A 20,228-nucleotide genomic window follows, 5' to 3' on the forward strand; every position below is an offset into this window, starting at 1 on the left:
ATCATAGGTGGAAACACTTGACAAAAAGTTATCCATCTATGAAGAGTCTGCTCACGTCCAAGTGACAACTGATTTGATGAATAAATGAATGGGAAACAAGCACATGAAGGGAAAAGAGAATACATCTGACAGCATTTTTCTCTGGAGGAAAAATGAAATGGCAATTTCCAACTTTTTTTTTTTTTTTTAAATTAGAATGTCTCTTTAAATGTGACCTGGAGTACATGGTGAGATTTTTTTAAGGACTGATGTTAAGGGAAACTCCTCTGAAATTATAAAAAAAAAAAAAACAGGGATGGTTTATTTATTTTTATAACAGGTAAAGTATTATTAATTTTTTTATAACTTTTTACATTCATATTTTCTGAAAATGTCTTGGTTTCTACTGATACCAATACATATCTCAACATTCTACCTTTAATAATAAAACAAAACTATTCCATTAAAATTGTTCTGAAATCACACAGTTAATTCCTGACTAATCCCCTACTCTAGTGAGTTTTCAAATCTTTCCTTTATTGACGAGTAAAAGAAAAACAAACGGTTTAAGCCTAATGATATGCATATCTAAAAGAATGTGAACCAAAGACGTAGGATAAGGGCAAATTGTATAATAACAATCCTTGTCTAAGTGGGGACACAGACAAAAGAGCTAAAATCTGGCACCAGTAAGTTAGCTGCCATTATTTTTTATAATTTAATGGTTGAAGAAGAGCACAATTATGTAGTAAAAGGAAGAATGTAAATCTTGAGACCTTAATCCTATTCCTTTTCTGCTATTCTGAGTTTGAGTTTCCTTGACAAAAAAATTAGGGTGTTTGTGCTCTCTACTGTTCATTGTAGTTTGAATATTTTATGATTCTATAAAGCTTTTATTTATAAAATTAATTCTGTTGTGTTGTTTCTTTCTGCATAACAAATTAAGAAACTACATTTTATTCAAATTGCACTGAATACAACTTCTCTTTTTGGTGTTGGGAAGAAACCACATGCTTTATTGGCTGGAAGTTCTCCTCAGGAGCCTGGTCTTCTGGAACTGGATGCCTAAATACAACTCCTATGCTGAATTTTTAGAAATGGAAATTGTTAATTAAAAACAAAATACTGGAGAATGCTACCTTTCCGTTGTCTTAGTATCCATGGATAAATTAATATTTTTTTTTACATTTTTACATTTAAATATAGGTTTTCCAAACAGAAAAAGACAATTACAGGACATATTAGTTGTCTCCCATTTCTGAGAGAAAGGACATCATATAGACTCAGAGTTAACTACTTTCCTCACTCAGTGCTGGAACTACTAATTTTGTGTCTCCAATCTCAACCTCTACCCTCAATTCTACATTTTTATATCATCCAACATGCATTTGGATGTGCAACCAGCAACTCAAACCTAAAATGTCCCAAAACAAACTCTTAATTCCCCATCCTCCTTTTCCATCCCTGCGATGACTTATTCTCTTGCAGTTCCCATTTCAGTAAATAGCAACTCCATTCTTCCAGTTATTAAGCCAGCCCTTTCTTTAGTTTGCAGCATTGGTATTTTGATGGACAGCAGAAATGCAGCTAGTTTTCTTCTTCTTTTTTTTTTTTAATGAAAAGGCAGTTTCATGGATTTTACTCTGTATACTGTTAAGGCTGAACCCTTAGCCTTTTTCTTATTGAGTGGAAATAAGGAAAAAAAAGGATGATAATTGTAATAATGGCTAATAATCTTTCTTTTTCAGGAAAACTGTGCATTAATGTTACATGAATCTTATTTGGAAAAAAATGAAGAAAAGAAAGGGCAATGGTCAAATATAATAGTACCTCGGTAATTGATGATTTCTGTCCCAAGCACCGGAGTCATCTCCAGGACTGTGATAAAGGCTTTGTCCATAGATGTCAGAGGAAAAGGAGACATGCGATGTCTTCTAGCCACCTTGGTGATATCGACAGCACTGTGACCTAAACAGTAAGATAATTAACTAAGAATATGATGCTGTAACACAGATTAAAAAGTGGCAATGACTTATAACATCACAACTCCCAATTTCAAATGTCCCCAGATGAAGATTATCAGGTGAGAAACTGTTTCTCCTGCCTCCAAAATATAGCCTGCTCTGGTGGAACATTAAATCAAGTTAGCAATGTTACATCATGTGTCAAAACTTAGTGAAATTCAATGATGACATTGACTAATCCTTTTTGAGTGCTTCCTATGTGTCAAGGCAGTGTACTAAATTAACTCATTAATCCTCCTAACAATCTTATGGTGAGGCACCATAATTATCCATATTTATAGGTGAGGAAAGAGAAGCTTAGAGAAATTATGTACCATTTCCTAAATCACAGAGCTAGTAACAGAACAGCTAAGATTGAAAACTAGGTAATTTTGGCTTCAGAGTTCACGTCCTCAACTACTACACACAATTTTGAATACTTAATGCACTAGTTAGTAAAATGAAGTTCCCAAACTTCTATTTAGGATATCACAGAAAATTTTCTCTCCTCTGAAAAAAATTATGGAGAAATATTATTATTTAGCTATCGACTCCACAGGTGACCATATTTAGTCCCAAAGCATTCATATAATCCATACATTAAAACTACTAATTTTGTGTCTCCAATCTCAACCTCTACCCTCAATTCTACATTTTTATATCATCCAACATGCATTTGGATGTGCAACCAGCAACTCAAACCTAAAATGTCCCAAAACAAACTCTTAATTCCCCATCCTCCTTTTCCATCCCTGCGATGACTTATTCTCTTGCAGTTCCCATTTCAGTAAATAGCAACTCCATTCTTCCAGTTATTAAGCCAGAACCTTGCAAGATACTTGATTCTTATCATATATTTAAACTATCTTTGAAATATATCTGGAATCTGATAATTACTCACCACTTCGATTACTACAATAGTTGAGACCATCATTGATTTCCTGGGAAATTGAATAGCATCCTAACTGGCCTCTCTGCTTCTATCCTTGTCATACTATAGTTTATTCTCCACACAACAGTTATGATGATTCTTTGAATCATTGGATTGTGCTAATCTCTGCTCATAGCTCTCTAATGACTTTCCACGTCCCTTACAATAAAATCTCTGCTATGGCCTATAAGGCCCAAAATATTATGGCTCCCACTGTCCTCCTAACATTCTATCTTTGTTTACTGAGCTCTAGTCATACTGGTTCCTTTCTTTTACTTGCTCATGCCAAATTCATCTCTCCTCAGGGTCTTTGTACTTTGTTTCCTCTGCTTGAGCCATTCTTCCCCAGATAGTCTCTCATTTCCCCATCTATCCATCACTTCTTTCAGGTCTCTGCTCAAATATCACTTCATCAGAGAGAAATTTGCTGAATACTCTCTATGGAATAATACCTACTATCACTCTTTATTTCCCTTACCCTACTTTTCTTTTCTTCATAGCTATATACATACCAATGTACATACATAATATGGATATTCATAACCATATATATAATATGTAAATATAAATATGTATAGTTATATTTGTATATAGCTTTCCTCTTCTCAATAGAACATAAAACTCCACGAGAGCAGCAACTTTGTCTTGTTTACTGTTTTTGTCCCCAATACTTAGAACAGTATCTGGCACATATTAGCAAACAAAAAATAGTATTTGTTGAATTAATAAATGCATAATTTAATGACAAGAAGGAACTTCTTGGAGTATTATATCTTCATATATAAATAACTTGGACTTTTCCTTGGAGCCATATAAGTCTACATCCTGAAGAGTTAACAGAAAGTAGTAACTGCAAATACTGCTGCTTAGCTCTCCTACCTGCTATCCACAATCCCCTTCTTAAGCAGCTAGGAGTGGCCGTATGATATAATTCTGGCCAATCAGGGGTAGGAATAAGTCCCTGGGGCAGGCTTCCTCTTACAAATAAAAAGATGAACATATGAAGCTTTAGGAGGAAAAAGCTTTTGCCCATCTACCGGTTTTTCTACCTGGAACATGGCTGGAACTGGGAGCCGGGCTGACACTGGGGACTGGGAGGTGCTGTAGCCACTTCTGAACTATGAAGATGCAAGCCCATGCAGTAAGTATAGAAAGGTAAAATGAAAAAAGAGTCCAAGTCCCTGATGACAATGTAGAGCTGCTGTAAAAACCCTAGACTGCGTGGCTCCAGACTTAGATATGTGAAATACATAAGCTCCCATCTCTTTAAAACACTTTATAATGATTATATGTATCCTTCATAAGATTGTGAGTTTCTGGTCATTGCAACTTATTAAATTTAGCACTTCCACTCCAGTCCCAGTGGCTGCTCCAGACATGTTTAATGAATTGACTTAAAGGCACTACCCCAAAGGGTTTTCATTCTTTTTTTTTTTTTTTTTTTTTTGGGTTTTTTTTGTTTTGTTTGTTGTTTTTTGTGTGTTTTTTTTTATTAATTTTTTTTGCATACAAAAACAATAAACATTTTCTAAAAATACATACAAACACAAAGATGCATATCAAACATATTAGGAAGGTTGCACATGGGAAGTTGGGGAATAGAAATGGGGGTGGGAGTTAAAATAAATGAGAGAGGGACTTTATATGGATCAGTGATAATAACTCAATCCTCTATTTGACAAAGAAGAGGGAGAAGGAAGAGGAAGAAAAAGAAAGTGGGATAAAGGATCAGAAAGGGAGGAAAATAGAAAAAATTAGAGTATGACTCCAGGGTGGACCTGTTTTGTTGTCATTGAGTTGGTTGGTTGGTTTGTCTGTTGTATTCTTCATGTTTCGCCAAGTTGGCCAGACTGGTCTCGAACTCCTAGCCCGAAGTGATCAACCCGCCTCGCCCCCCAGAGTGCCGGGACCACAGGCGTGAGCCACCACGTCCAGCCCCCACATTGCTTCTGGCCTCCGTGGTAGACCTCCCAGATGGAGCAGCCAGGCAGAGGAGCTCCTCACTTCTACCCAGACACGGGGCGGCCGGGCAGAGGGGCTCCTCACTTCCCAGACGGGGCGGCCAGGCAGAGATGCTCCTCAGTTCTTCCCAGACGATAGGTGGCCGGGCAGAGGCGCTCCTCGCTTCTCAGACGATGGGTGGTCGGGCAGAGGCGCTCCTCACCTCCCAGGCGATGGGTGGCCGGGCAGAGGCACTCCTTACTTCCCAGATGGGGCAGCCGGGCAGAGGCGCTCCTCACTTTCCAGACGATGGGTGGCCGGGCAGAGGCGCTCCTCACCTCCCAGATGATGGGTGGCCAGGCAGAGGCGCTCCTCACCTCCCAGACGATGGGTGGCCGGGCAGAGGCGCTCCTCACCTCCCAGACGGGGTGGCCGGGCAGAGGCGCTCCTCACTTCTTCCCGGACGGGGCGGCCGGGCAGAGGCGCTCCCCACTTCCTCCTGGACGGGGCGGCCGGGCAGAGGCGCTCCTCAACTCCCAGACGATGGGAGGCCGGGCAGAGGCGCTCCTCACTTCCCAGACGATGGGTGGCCGGGCAGAGGCGCTCCTCACTTCCCAGATGGGGCGGCCGGGCAGAGGCGCTCCTCACTTCCCAGACAGGGTGGCCGGGCAGAGGCGCTCCTCACTTCCCAGACGATGGGTGGCCGGGCAGAGGCGCTCCTCACTTCCCAGACGATGGGTGGCCGGGCAGAGGCGCTCCTCACTTCCCAGATGGGGCGGCCGGGCAGAGGCGCTCCTCACTTCCCAGACGGTGGGTGGCCGGGCAGAGGCGCTCCTCACTTCCCAGACGGTGGGTGGCCGGGCAGAGGCGCTCCTCACTTCCCAGATGGGGCGGCCGGGCAGAGGCGCTCCTCACTTCCCAGACGGTGGGTGGCCGGGCAGAGGCGCTCCTCACTTCCCAGACGGTGGGTGGCCGGGCAGAGGCGCTCCTCATTTCTTCCCGGACGGGGCGGCCGGGCAGAGGCGCTCCTCACTTCTTCCCGGACGGGGCGCCCGGGCAGAGGCGCTCCTCACTTCCCCCCGGACGGGGCGGCCGGGCAGAGGCGCTCCTCACTTCTTCCCGGACGGGGCGGCCGGGCAGAGGCGCTCCTCACTTCTTCCCGGACGGGGCGGCCGGGCAGAGGCGCTCCTCACTTCTTCCCGGACGGGGCGGCCGGGCAGAGGCGCTCCTCACTTCTTCCCGGACGGGGCGGCCGGGCAGAGGCGCTCCTCACTTCTTCCCGGACGGGGCGGCCGGGCAGAGGCGCTGCTCACTTCCCAGACGGGGCGGCCGGGCAGAGGCGCTCCTCACTTCCCAGACGGGGCGGCCGGGGAAAGGCGCTCCTCACTTCTCCCCGGACGGGGGCGGCCGGGCAGAGGCACTCCTCACTTCTTCCCGGACGGGGCGGCCGGGCAGAGGCGCTCCTCACTTCTTCCTGGACGGGGCGGCCGGGCAGAGGCGCTCCTCACTTCTTCCCGGACGGGGTGGCCGGGCAGAGGTGCTCCTCACTTCCTCCCGGACGGGGCGGCCGGGCAGAGGCGCTCCTCACCTCCCAGACGATGGGAGGCCGGGCAGAGGCGCTCCTCACTTCCCAGACGGGGCGGCCGGGCAGAGGCGCTCCTCACTTCCCAGACGGGGCGGCCGGGCAGAGGCGCTCCTCACTTCCCAGACGATGGGTGGCCGGGCAGAGGCGCTCCTCACTTCCCAGACGATGGGTGGCCGGGCAGAGGCGCTCCTCACTTCCCAGACGGTGGGTGGCCGGGCAGAGGCGCTCCTCACTTCCCAGACGGGGCGGCCGGGCAGAGGCGCTCCTCACCTCCCAGACGGGGCGGCTGGGCAGACGTGTTCCTCACCTCCCAGACGGGGCGGCCGGGCAGAGGCGCTCCCCACCTTCCAGATGGGGTGGCGGCCGGGCAGTGGCTGCAATCCCAGCACCCTGGCAGGCCAAGGCAGGCGGCCGGGGGGTAGAGGCTGCCGCGAGGCCAGACCACGCCACCGCATTCCAGCCCGGGCAACAGCGAGCACTGGGTGAGCGAGACTCCGTCTAAAGGGTTTTCATTCTAAGACTAATGACATTGTCATAGGCACCTAAGAAAAATATATACAAAGTTGCTTATACTACTAATATGTGATCTCTTCTCATGGTGAATCAAAATCGCAAAATTTTCAGTTTGAAAAACCTTAGAGATTATTTAGTGCTACATAGAATTTTCTATTCAAATTGTGGGTGAACACTTAAAAAAGGATTGAAATATAAACTTATTTATAACTCATTTTCATTGAGGTCTTGACCGACTCATTCAAATATAAAAAAATCATTGTCACAACCAGTGTAACTAGGCAGAATAATATTGCTGCTTCTGCTTTTTATTCAGATTTATAGGTCTCAGATCAGATCGTTTTTTTATTTTTTTGGTGATAGGCTGCACTTTATGATGCAAACTGGATATAATCTTACAAAAGTTGTCTTTTTTTCTTTTTTTTATTATTATACTTTAGGTTTTAGGGTACATGTGCACAACGTTCAGGTTTGTTACATATGTATCCATGTGCCATGTTGTTTTGCTGGACCCATTTAACTCGTCATTTAGCATTAGGTATATCTCCTAATGCTGTCCGTCCCCCCTCCCCCCACTCCACAACAGTCCCCGGAGTGTGATGTTCCCCTTCCTGTGTCCATGAGTTTTCATTGTTCAATTCCCACCTATGAGTGAGAACATGCGGTGTTTCGTTTTTTGTCCTTGCGACAGTTTACTGAGAATGATGTTTTCCAGTTTCATCCATGTCCCTACAAAGGACATGAACTCATCATTTTTTATGGCTGCATAGTATTCCATGGTGTATATGTGCCACATTTTCTTACAAAAGCCAAAATTGACAAATGGGATCTAATTAAACTAAAGAGCTTCTGCACAGCAAAAGAAACTACCATCAGAGTGAACAGGCAACCTACAGAATGGGAGAAAATTTTTGCAACCTACTCATCTGACAAAGGGCTAATATCCAGAATCTACAATGAACTCAAACAAATTTACAAGAAAAAAACAAACAACCCCATCAAAAAGTGGGCGAAGGACATGAACAGACACTTCTCAAAAGAAGACATTTATGCAGCCAAAAAACACACGAAAAAATGCTCATCATCACTGGCCATCAGAGAAATGCAAATCAAAACCACAGTGAGATACCATCTCACACCAGTTAGAATGGCCATCATTAAAAAGTCAGGAAACAACAGGTGCTGGAGAGGATGTGGAGAAATAGGAACACTTTTACACTGTTGGTGGGACTGTAAACTAGTTCAACCATTGTGGAAGTCAGTGTGGCGATTCCTCAGGGATCTCGAACTAGAAATACCATTTGACCCAGCCATCCCATTACTGGGTATATACCCAAAGGACTATAAATCATGCTGCTATAAAGACACATGCACACGTATGTTTATTGCGGCACTATTCACAATAGCAGAGTTGGAACCAACCCAAATGTCCAACAACGATAGACTGGATTAAGAAAATGTGGCACAAAAGTTGTCTTTTAAAAATGTTTAGTTTCTGAGAAGAAAATTCTACTTTTTAGTTATATAGGTTTTATCTGTTGAATATGCTTTGTAATAGGCATTTTCTTATTAAACAGCAAGCTTGATGATCAGTGATACACATACCCATTCAACAAATATTTACTGAGTGCACTTTATGAACCAGGAACAGTTAGGGACTTGGGATACTGAGAGTAAAATATACCCTGCCATGAAGAATATAACAGTCCAGCAGAAAGGAAAGAAAAAGAAAGAAAGAGAAAGAGAACAAGAAAGAGGAAGGAAGGAAGCAAGAAAGGAAGGAAGAAAGAAAAAGAGAGTAGTAAACCACCTGATGGTTCTGCTAAGTTTATTTTATTTTATTTTATTTATTTTATATTCCAGGATACATGTGCAGGATGTGCAGGTTTGTTACACAGGTAAACTTGTGCCATGGTGGTTTGCTGCACAATCAACCCACTACCTAGGTATTAGGCCCAGCTATTCTTTCTGATGCTCTCCTTCCCTGCAACCCTCTGACAGGACCCAGTGTGTGCTGTTGCCCCCCCATGTGCCCATGTGTTCTTGTTGTTCAACTCCCACTTTAAGTGAGAACATGCAGTGTTTGGTTTTCTGTTCCTGTGTTAGTTTACTGAGGATAATGGCTTCCAGCTCCCTCCCTGTCCCTGCAAAGGCCATGATCTCATTCCTTTTTATGGCTGCATAGCATTCCATGGTGTATAGGTGAGAGGTGACAACATTCTAGCAGCCCTCGCTCGCTCTCGGCGCCTCTTTGGCCTCGTGTCCACTCTGGCTGCACTTGAGGAGCCCTTCAGCCTGCCGCTGCACTGTGGGAGCCCCTCTCTGGGCTGGCCGAAGCCGGAGCCGGCTCCCTCTGCTTGCAGGGAGGTGTGGAGAGGAGCGGGTGGGAACTGGGGCTGTGTGCGGCACTTGCAGGCGAGCATGAGTTCTGGGTGGGCGTGGGCACGGCGGGCCCCGCAGTGAGGGGCTTAGCACCGGGCCAGCAGCTGCGGAGGGTGTGCTGGGTCCCCCAGCATTGCTGGCCTGCCAGCGCCGCGCTTGAATTCTTGCTGGGCCTCAGCTGCCTCCTTGAGGGGCAGGGCTTGGGACCTGCAGCCTGCCATGCCTGAGCGACACCCCCAACCCCACTGTGGGCTCCTGTGGGGCCCAAGCCTCCCCAACGACAGGCGCCGCCCCCTGCTCCACAGCGCCCAGTCCCATTGACTGCTCAAGGGCTGAGGAGTGCCGGCACGTGGCGCAGGTCTGGCAGGCAGCTCTGCCCGCGGCCCTGGCACGTGACCCACTAGGTGAAGCCAGCTGGGCTCCTGAGTCTGGTGGGGACTTGGAGAACTTTTATGTCAATCTGGAGGATTGTATATGCACCAATCAGCACTCTGTGTCTAGCTCGGGGTTTGTGGATGCACCAATCAGTGCTCTGTATCTAACTAATCTGATGGGGACTTAGCGAAATTTTATGTCTAGCTAGGGGATTGTAAATGCACCAATCAGTACTCTGTGTCTAGCTAAAGGATTATAAACACATCAATCAGCACTCTGTGTCTAGCTCAAGGTTTGTAAATGCACCAATCAGTGCTCTGTGTCTTGCTCAAGGTTTGTAAATGCACCAATCAGTGCTCTGTGTCTAGCTAATCTAGTGGGGACTTGGAGAACTTTTGTGTCTAGCTAAAGGATTGTAAATGCACCAATCAGCATTCTGTGTCTAGCTCAAGGTTTGTAAATGCACCAATCAGCACCCTGTCAAAACAGACCAATTAGCTCTCTGTAAAATGGGCCAATGAGCAGGATGTGGGTGGCGTCAGATAAGGGAATAAAAGCAGGCTGCCCAAGCCAGCAGCGGCAACCTGCTCGGGTCCCCTTCCATGCTGTGGAAGCTTTGTTCTTTCACTCTTCGCAATAAATCTTGCTGCTGCTCACTCTTTGGGTCCGTGCTGCCTTTAAGAGCTGTAACACTCACGGTGAAGGTCTGCAGCTTCAATCCTGAAGCCAGCAAGACCACGAGCCCACCGGAAGGAACGAACAACTCCAGACGTGCCACCTTTAAGAGCTGTAACACTCACCGTGAAGGTCTGCAGCTTCACTCCTGAAGTCAGTGAGACCACGAACCCACCAGAAGGAGGAAATTCTGGACACATCTGAACATCTGAAGGAACAAACTGTGGACATACCATCTTTAAGAACTGTAACACTCGCCGCGAGGCTATTGTGAATAAATGCTGCAATGAGCATACACATGCATGTATCTTTATAAGGGAATGATTTATATTCCTTTGGGTATATACCCAGTAATGGGATTGCTGGATCAAATGGTATTTCTAGTTCCAGGTCTTTGAGGAATCACCACACTGTCTTCCACAATGGTTGAACTACCAACAGTGTAAAAGAGTTCCCATTTCTCCACAGCCTTGACAGCATCTGTTGTTTCTTGACTTTTTAATAATTGCCATTCTGACTGGAATGAGATGGTATCTCATTGTGTTTTTGATTTGCATTTCTCTAATGATCAGTGATATTGAGCTTTTTTCCATATGTTTGTTGGCTGCATGTATATCTTCTTTTGAGAAGTGTCTGTACATATCCTTTGCCCACTTTTAAATGGGGTTATTTTTTTCTTGTAGATTCTGGATATTAGACCTTTGTCTGATGGATAGATTGCAATAATTTTCTCCCATTCTGTAGTTTGTCTCTTCACTCTGATGACAGTTTCTTTTGCTGTGCAGAAGCTCTTTAATTAGATCCTATTTGTCAATTTTTGCTTTTGTTGCAATTGCCTTTGACGTTTTTGTCATGAAATCTTTGTCCGTGTCTATGTCCTGAATGGTATTGCCCAGATTTTCTTCTAGGATTTTTATAGTTTTGGGTTTTACATTTAAATCTTTAATCCATCTTGAGTTAACTTTTGTATAAGGTGTAAGGAAAGGGTCCAGTTTCAGTTTTCTGCATATGGCTAGCCAGTTCTCCCAGCACCATTTATTAAATAGCAAATCCTTTCCCCATTGCTTTTGTCAGGTTTGTTGAAGATTACATGGCTGTAGATGTGCAGTGTTAGTTTTGAGTTCTATATTCTGTTACACTGGTCTATGTATCTGTTTTTGTACTACTACCCTCTATTTTGGTTACTATAGCCTTGTAGTTGAGTTTGAAGTCGGATATGTGATGCCTTCAGATTTGTTCTTTTTGCTTAGGATTGTCTTCATTATATAGGCTCTTTTTTGGTTCCATATGAACTTTAAAGTAGTTTTTTCTAATTCTGTGAAAAATGTCAAGCGTAGTTTAATGGGAATAGCATTGAATCTATAAATTACTCTGGGCAGTATGGCCATTTTCATGATATTGATTTTTCCCATCCATGAGTGCGGAATGTTTTTCCATTTGTTTGTGTGCTCTCTGATTTCCTTGAGCAGCAGTTTGTAGTTCTCCTTGAAGAGGTCCTTCACTTCCCTTGTTAGCTGTATTCCTAGGTATTTTATTCTCTTTTTAGCAATTGTGAAAGGGAATTCATTCATGATTTGGCTTTCTGCTTGTCTACTGCTGGTGTATAGGAATGCTTGTGATTTTTGCACATTGATTTTGTACTTTGCTGAAGGTGTTTATCAGCTTAAGAAGCTTTGGGGCTGAGGTGATGGGGTTTTCAGATATAGGAGTATGTTATCTGCAAACAGAGATGGCTTGACTTCCTCTCTTCCTATCGGAATACCCTTTATTTCTTTCTCTTGTCTGATTGCCCTGGTCAGAATTTCCAATTCTATGTTGAATAGGAGTGGTGAGAGAAGGCATCCTTGTCTTGTGCTGATTTTCAAGAGGAATGCTTTGAGCTTTTTCTCATTCAGTATGATATTGGCTGTGGGTTTGTCATAAATTGCCCTTATATTTTGAGGTATGTTCCAACAATACCTAGTTTATTGAAAATTTTTAACATGAAGGGAAGTTGAATTTTATCAAAGGCCTTTTCTGTGTCTATTGAGATAATCATGTGGTTTTTGTCTTTAGTTCTGTTTTTGTGATAAATCATGTTTATTGATTTGCATATGTTGAACCAGCCTTGCATCTTGGGGATGAAGCTGTCTTGATCATGTGGATAAGCTTTTTGATGTGCTGCTGGATTCGGTTTGTCAGTATTTTATTGAGAATTTTTGCATCAATGATCATCAGGGATATTCTTTTTTTGTTGTATCTCTGCCAGGTTTTGATATCAGGATGATGCTGGCCTCATAAAATGAGTCAGAGAGGAGTGCCTCCTTTTCAGTTGTTTGGAATAGTTTCAGAAGAAATGGCACCAGCTTCTCTTTGTACCTCTCGTAGAATTTGGCTGTGAATCCATCTGGTCCTGGGCTTTTTTTGGTTGGTAGGCTATTAATTACTGCCTCAATTTCAGAACTTGTTATTATCTATTCAGAGATTCAACTTCTTCCTGGTTCAGACTTGCAAGGGTGTGTGTGTCCAGGAATTTATCCATTTCTTCTAGATTTTCTAGTTTATTTGCATAGAGGTGTTTATAGTATTCTCTGATGGTTGTTCATATTTCTGTAGGGTCAGTGGTAATATCCCCTTTATCATTTTTTATTGTGTCTATTTGATTCTTCTCTCTTTCCTTCTTTATTAGTCTGGCTAGTAGTCTATTTTATTAATCTTTTTTTTCAAAAAAAAAAAAACCAGCTCCTAGATTCAACGATTTTTTTAAGGTTTTTCGTGTCTCTATCTCTTTCAGTTCTGCTCTGATCTTGGTTATTTCTTGTCTTCTGCTAGCTTTGGCCTTTTTTTTGCTCTTGGTTCTCTAGTTCTTTTAATTTTGATATTAGGATGTCAATTTGAGATCTTTTAACTTTCTGATGTGGGCATTTAGTGCTATAACTTTCCCTCTTAACACTGCTTTGGCTGTGTCCCAGAGGTTCTGGCATGATGTCTCTATATTCTCACTGGTTTCAAAGAACTTCTTGATTTCTGCCTTGATTTCATTATTTATCCAGGAGTCATTCAGGGGCAGGTGGCTTAATTTCCATGTAGCTGTGTGGTTTTGAGTGAGTTTCTTAACCTGGAGTTCTAATTTTATTGCACTGTGGTCTGAGAGATTGTTTCTTCTGATTTCAGTTGTTTGGTATTTGCTAGGAGTGTTTTACTTCCAATTATGCAATCTTTTTAGGAGTAAGTGCCATATGGCACAAAGAAGAATATATATTCTCTTGTTTTTGGGTGGAGAGTTCTGTAGATATCTGTCAGGTCCACTTAATCCAGAGTTGAGTTTGGGTCCTGAATATCTTTGTTAATTTTCTGTCTCAGTGATCTAATATTGACAGTGCAGTATTAAAGCCTCCCACTATTATTGTGTGGGAGTCTAAGTCTCTTTGTAGGTCTCTAAGAACTTGTTTTATGAATCTAGGTCCTCCTGTATATTTAGGATAGTTAGCACTTGTTGAATTGAGCCTTTACCATTATGTAATGCCCTTGTCTTTTTTGATCTTTTTTTTTGGTTTAATGTCTGTTTTATAAGACTTTAACACTAGGATTGCAACCCCTGGTTTTCTCTGCTATTTGCTTGGTAAAATTTCCTCCACCCCTTTATTTTGAGCCTATGTGTGTCTTTGCACATGAGATGGGTCTCTTTAATACAGCACACTGATGGGTCTTGACTCTTTATCCAGCTTGCCATTCTGTGTCTTTCAACTGGGGGCATTTAGCTCATTTACATTTAAGGTTAATATATGTGTGAATTTGATCCTGCCATCATGAAGCTAGCTGGTTATTTTGCAGACTTGATGAAGTAGTTGCTTCGAAGTGTCATTGGTCTGTGTACTTTAGTGTGTGTTTGTAGTGGCAGGTATTGGTTTTTTCTTTCCATATTTAGTGCTTCTCTCAGGAGCTCCTGCAAGACGGGCCTGGTGGTGACAAATTCCCTCAGTATTTGCTTTTCTGAAAAGGATTTTATTTTTCCTTCACTTTACAAAGTTTAGTTTGGCTGGTTATGAAATTCTGGCTTGGAAATTCTTTCCTTTAAGGATACTGAATATTGGCCCCCAATCTCTTCTGGCTTGTAGGGTTTCTGCTGAGAGGTCCACTGTTACTCTGATGGGCTTCCCTTTATAGGTAACCTGGCCTTTTTCTCTGGCTGCCCTTAATGCTTTTCCTTCATTTTACTTTGGAGAATCTGATGATTATGTGTCTTGGGGATGATCTTTCTTCTCATTGAGTATCTTACTGTGGTTCTCTAGATTTCCTGAATTTGAATGTTGGCCTATCTTGCTAGGTTGGAGAAATTCTGGATGATATCCTGATGTACGTTTTCCAACTTGGTTCCATTCTCCTATCTCTTTCAGGTACCCCAATCAGTTGTAGGTTTGGTCTTTTTACATAATCCCGTAGTTCTCAGAGGTTTTGTTCATTCCTTTTCATTCTTTTTTCTCTAATCTTGTCTGCTTGTCTTATTTCAGCAAGATAGTCTTCAAGCTCCAAAATTCTTTCCTTCCCTTGGTCTATCCAGCTATTGATACTTGTGGTTGTATTACGAAGTTCTTGTGTTTTTCAGCTCCATCAGGTTATTTATTTTCCTCTCTAAACTGGCGGACTGGAGCTGCAGTGATGGCAGCTGTCTCTCCCTGCAGGAGCTCAGTTGTCTTGGCAGCAGGCAGTTGCAGTGATGGCAGCCACTCCTCCCACTTGGAGCTCAGTCATCTTTGGCAGCAGGCAGTTGCAGTGATGGCAGCCGCCCCTTCCCCTAGGAACTTGGTTGTCTTAGGCAGTCTCCATCTGAGTGGCTGCCAAGAATCTGCATAGTTCTGTGCTTGGGAACCAAGGCCTGGGTGGTGTGGACTTATGAGGGGATCTCCTGATCTGTGGGTTGCACAGATCCATGGAAAAAGCATGGTTCCCCAGGCGCGGTAGCACAATCACTCATTATCTCCCTTGGCTGGGAGTGGGAGTTCCCCTTCCCCTGTGTGGATCCTGGGTTGGCTGTCACTCCACTCTACTTTTCCTCACTCACTTACCATGGGTTGCGCCAACTGCCTGGTCAGTCCTAGTGAGAGAATCTGGATACCTCAGTTGCTGGCATAGGATTTACTCGCTGTTTTCATTCTTCTACGTGGGAGCCTCCAACCGTAGCTGTTTTTAGTTGGTCATCTTGGCCCCTCCTTGTTTTCTTTTTTTTTCTTGTTGTTTGGAAATTGCAGTATGGTTATCTACGGGCAGGAATAATCTCTTCCATCACTAAAGTAATGTTATACCTTGTTTATATTTGTCTTCTGGTATCTATCACTCTCCATCTTATGCTATAGATATTTAAATATTTGCCTTACCTCTGCTAGTAGATGGTAAACTCATTGAAGACAGAGCCTATGTCTTATTAATCTTTGTATTCTCTGTCACTTTTAGAATAGTGCCTTCCTTACACTTATAGTAGATACTCAGTAAATACTTGGGGTATTTAATGAATGGTAAATCTTTTAAACAAGTCCAAAGTTGGGAAGCAAAAAGTAAAGCAGTGCTTTCTGCTGTCGTTTTACTTCTCTAAGCCACTGAATATTTATAAAGTCTTTGTTACAAAGTGATTACCTCACCGGAAAAATAATTTGTACTTTTTTATAGACCTATAGTATAAACATTTTATTTAAAATTTATTTTTAATTGGCAAAAATTTTATATATGCATGGTGTATACCATGATGTTTTGAGATATGCATACATTGTGGAATAACTTAATTGAAGAAATTAACATACTTTGGTGCTATTGGATTAATACTGGTCCTTCGTTAAACTATTTGCATGTTAACACAAGGACCTTTGGATATATAACAAATTAACTAAAAGGAATGTCTCAAAGGAGGAGTATTGTAATTCTCTGGCACATCAGCAGGTAGGGTTGTGTGTGCATGCATGTGTGTGCGTGCGTGTGTTTTCAACAAATATTAATTAAGCACCTTTTTATGTGCCATGAGGCTTCTTCCCACTCAAGACTCACCCCAAATTATACAGTAATTAGCTACTTCACCAATAAAAAAACCTACTTCAGCCGGGCGCGGTGGCTCACGCCTGTAATCCCAGCACTTTGGGAGGCTGAGGTGGGTGGATCACGAGGTCAAGCGATCAAGACCATCCTGGCCAACATGGTGAAACCCCGTCTCTACTAAAAATACAAAAATTAGCTGGGCGTGGTGGCGCATGCCTGTAGTCCCAGCTACTCGGGAGGCTGAGGCAGGAGAATTGCTTGAACCCAGGAGGCGGAGGTTGCAGTGAGCTGAGATCACGCCACTGCACTCCAGCCTGGCAACACAGCGAGACTCTGTCTCAAAAAAAAAAAAAAAAAAGTTGTCACAGACTTCTCTTATTTTGTAAATTACAAACGCAAAGCACTTCTTACTGTCTTGGGCCATTAGAAAACATCCTGGCTAACATGGTGAAACCCTGTCTCTACTAAAAATACAAAAAAATTAGCCAGGCCTGGTGGCGGGCGCCTGTAGTCCCAGCTACTCCGGAGGCTGAGGCAGGAGAAAGGTGTGAACCCAGAAGGCAGAGCTTGCAGTGAGCCGAGATGGTGCCACTGCACTCCAGCCTGGGCGACACAGTGAGACTCTCTCTCAAAAACAAACAACAAAGAAACAAACAAACAAACAAACGTAATCAGCAGGAAAAAGGACCAAAAAATGTTGATTGTTTCTCTTGTTGATTGTGACTGTAGAACAGAAGTTTGATAGAAGAGAAAAAAAAAAATTGAGAAAAAAGTATGCACTTTTTCCTCTTGAAGGCCCCAGTGAGTTATCACCTAGCAGCCAGTAGCCCATAAAACCCATTTAGGCAGAAATAGGAAAGGAAGGAATGAAACATTTTAAAAAAGGTAAGAAGGTTATAATGAAAAATAAGTTTTATTTTTGGATAGAAAAAATAGTTTCCTATGAAGCAAAACTATTTCATGGCCACAAATATATTCTGATAGCTACCTTACAAATGATTACTAATGGTCATAAAGAGAATCTGCGAGGGCATTAGCTTTATTTAACTCATATGTATTACAAAACACGTGAAAATACATGTCCCACTGAGAAGATCATAGCGTCCAAGGGAATACTCACTTTAATTTACAATAGTAAAATTACCTGGTGATATCACTGTTACTGTTAATTTGCAGGTAGACTAGCTTGTTTGGTAAAAATAAACTACAAGGTACTTTAGGATATAGGATTTTTATTTGAGAGTTGGGGCAGAGGCAGGGGAGGGAGTCTAGACATCTTCCCCACTATAGCTGTCTGAACTGAGCTAAGCAGCTAAGAGTGACAGACTGAATTATTATAATATCTAAACTGACAGCATTCCTCTGCAATGGGTTTGCTTTCCTTAGGTAGATTTGTAAGATTAAAGCTATTCTAAAGTGGGCACAAATTGATGCTACAGGTTTCTCTAATGAGCCTACAGTTCCGCAAGTATAACTTAACTTGTCTCGTATATTTTCTAGTTTAGTCCAGAGATGAGGTTGACTATATTTTAGTTCAGAATTTTTGCAGAGGAAGTAATAAAAATGTTACTGAGATTTCCTATCTTCCATGATGCAGTTATAATCACTGAAAAGACTATATAAGAACTCAGTGCAAAATGAATAGGGGTTCACTCAGGATTGTCATCATCAAAGACATGGTTAAATACTAATGACACTATCTATGATGTAGAAAGCCTCCAAAGGGTCACAGTAAGTACAAATGGATTCCTTTCTACTGAGCAGAGTAACAATATGGATCTTTGTTATCTAGCAGTAACCTTTTTTTGTGGTGTGGTCGTCTTGAAATGGAGCTATTTATACCAATGAAATTATTTTTTTCAGTTAAAATGCATCCTCTTAAACCAGTAAGTTCTTAATATGCAATGTTTCATCTTGGCTTTGAGACAGGGTCTGGCTTTGTTTCTCAGGCTGGAGTGCAGTTGCTTGATCATGGCTCACTGCAACTTTGACCTGCTGGCTCAAATGATCCTCCTGTCTCACCCCATCGAGTAGCTGGGACCACAGGTGCACACCACCATACACCTGGCTAATTTTCTGATGTTTTGCACAGATGGGGTCTCCCTATGTTGCTCAGGCTGGTCTCAAACCCCTGGCCTCCCAAAGTGTTAGGATTACAGGCGTGAGCCACCATGACTGGCCTTCCTTGAAAATCCATTTTTAACATGAAAAGGAAATGGGTCGGGTGCAATGGCTCATGTCTGTAATCCTAACACTTTGGGAGGCTGGTACAGGTGGGCTGCCTGAACTCAGGAGTTTGAGACCACTCTGGGCAACATGGTGAAACCCCATCACTATTAAAATACAAAAAATTAGCCATGCATGGTGTCAGGAGCCTGTAGTCCCAGCTACTCGGAAGGCTGAGACACGAGAATTCCTTGAACCCGGGAGGCAGAGGTTGCAGTGAGCCGAGATTGCACCACTGCACTCCAGCCTGGGCAACAGAGTGAGACTCTGTCTCAAAAAACACACACACAAAGTAAATGAAGAAAAGATGCCTTTGATCATAGGAGAGAACATAGCAGAAACAAGATGTTCTGATGTTCATGCAGGTCCTTCTTGATTAAATTCAGAACCTCAAGAAACTTCATTTTTCAAAACAAGCAGTAGAAAAGTTCCCTAAACTAAAAAAGTGTAAATCATTATTCATTTTTTGGATATACTGCAAATACTAGGAGACTTGTTCTATTCCTATTAATATTACTGCCTCTATTCTACATAGCATTTGCAGCTTGAATTCCTCGTATTTCTATTTCCTGGATCTTTCTGAAGAGCAAACCACCTAAGATAATAAATAGCTTTCCTAGGAAACATAAAGAGAAAAGATAGATAATAGTAATATGGTCAGCTTTAATAGTTAGGGCCCTTGGTAATTCAAAGAATGTGTGGTTCAGATATACAAAGCATTTAGACTTTCATATAAATCTCTCCAATTAGGAGAAAGTGGTTCCAAAGCTCTAGGGAAACACTGGCAATGGTAGAGTTTGTAGGCTCAGGACTACAGGGCACTTTGTACATCTGAAAATAATTTTCATATTGTCTTCAATCTAATAGTTTTACAACTTTTCTACTTGCTTATTCAAGACAATGAGCCTCACAGCATTTCTGACAAAACCAAAAAAGCATAGCTGAAAGAATTATTATTTACTAGGGCTGAATAAAAAATATGGAAGTTCTCCTGGGATTTCTATACATAAAGATGATAAAATAGGCATTGCTGTCACAAAATGTTAGCTTCATAATTTATATCAATAGTTGATTATCACTCACAGGATAAAATTTCAGTTCCTTAGAATAGTATATAAAACCCTTATTTGCTTTCTTTTCAGTCTCGTCTCTCATTGTTCCATCACTCAGAAAATTGATAATCTTGTAGATATCAGAATACACTGTACTATTTCATAGTTTTCTGCCATAGCATATGATGCTCTTTCTCCCTAGAATACTTTTTCTCTCACCCTTTTATTTTCCTGGGAAATTACAACTCTTCCTTCACAACTTCTTTCAGTAAGAAAGTGCTCAAATAATGATAGGAACATGTCAAAAGGATCTTGGAACAAGACTGAAGAGCTCCCTTTGGCTAAATCTGATACAAATTTATCATGAAAATAAATTAGAACAGTAACAGATTTTAATCTATTTAATAAAATAATCTATGAATATATATAAATATAAAAATGATTTAAATAAATTCTTTTTAAAAAAAAATTGAGACAGTAAGTCTGGGTCACAGTTGCGTCACGGGAGAAGCAAACCCAGATTTTAGGGTTGGGTCTCTATTAATATGTAATATCTATGAGGT

At 42.4% G+C, this 20,228-nt stretch overlaps 1 protein-coding gene across 18 annotated transcripts in view; it reads right to left on the reverse strand.

Moving 5' to 3' along the window:
* The window catches only part of GPHN (gephyrin), a 722,880-nt gene that overhangs the window by 120,118 nt on the left and 582,534 nt on the right, over positions 1-20,228 (reverse strand). For all 18 annotated transcript variants that reach the window (XM_055291351.2, XM_063644412.1, XM_063644411.1 and 15 more), the window contains one exon: positions 1,810-1,947. In XM_055291351.2, the coding sequence (XP_055147326.1) occupies positions 1,810-1,947 (138 nt within the window). The remainder of the gene's footprint in view (positions 1-1,809; positions 1,948-20,228) is intronic.

This window comes from Symphalangus syndactylus, chromosome 8 (assembly GCF_028878055.3).
Source record: "Symphalangus syndactylus isolate Jambi chromosome 8, NHGRI_mSymSyn1-v2.1_pri, whole genome shotgun sequence".
In the NCBI taxonomy this organism is placed as follows: domain Eukaryota; kingdom Metazoa; phylum Chordata; class Mammalia; order Primates; family Hylobatidae; genus Symphalangus; species Symphalangus syndactylus.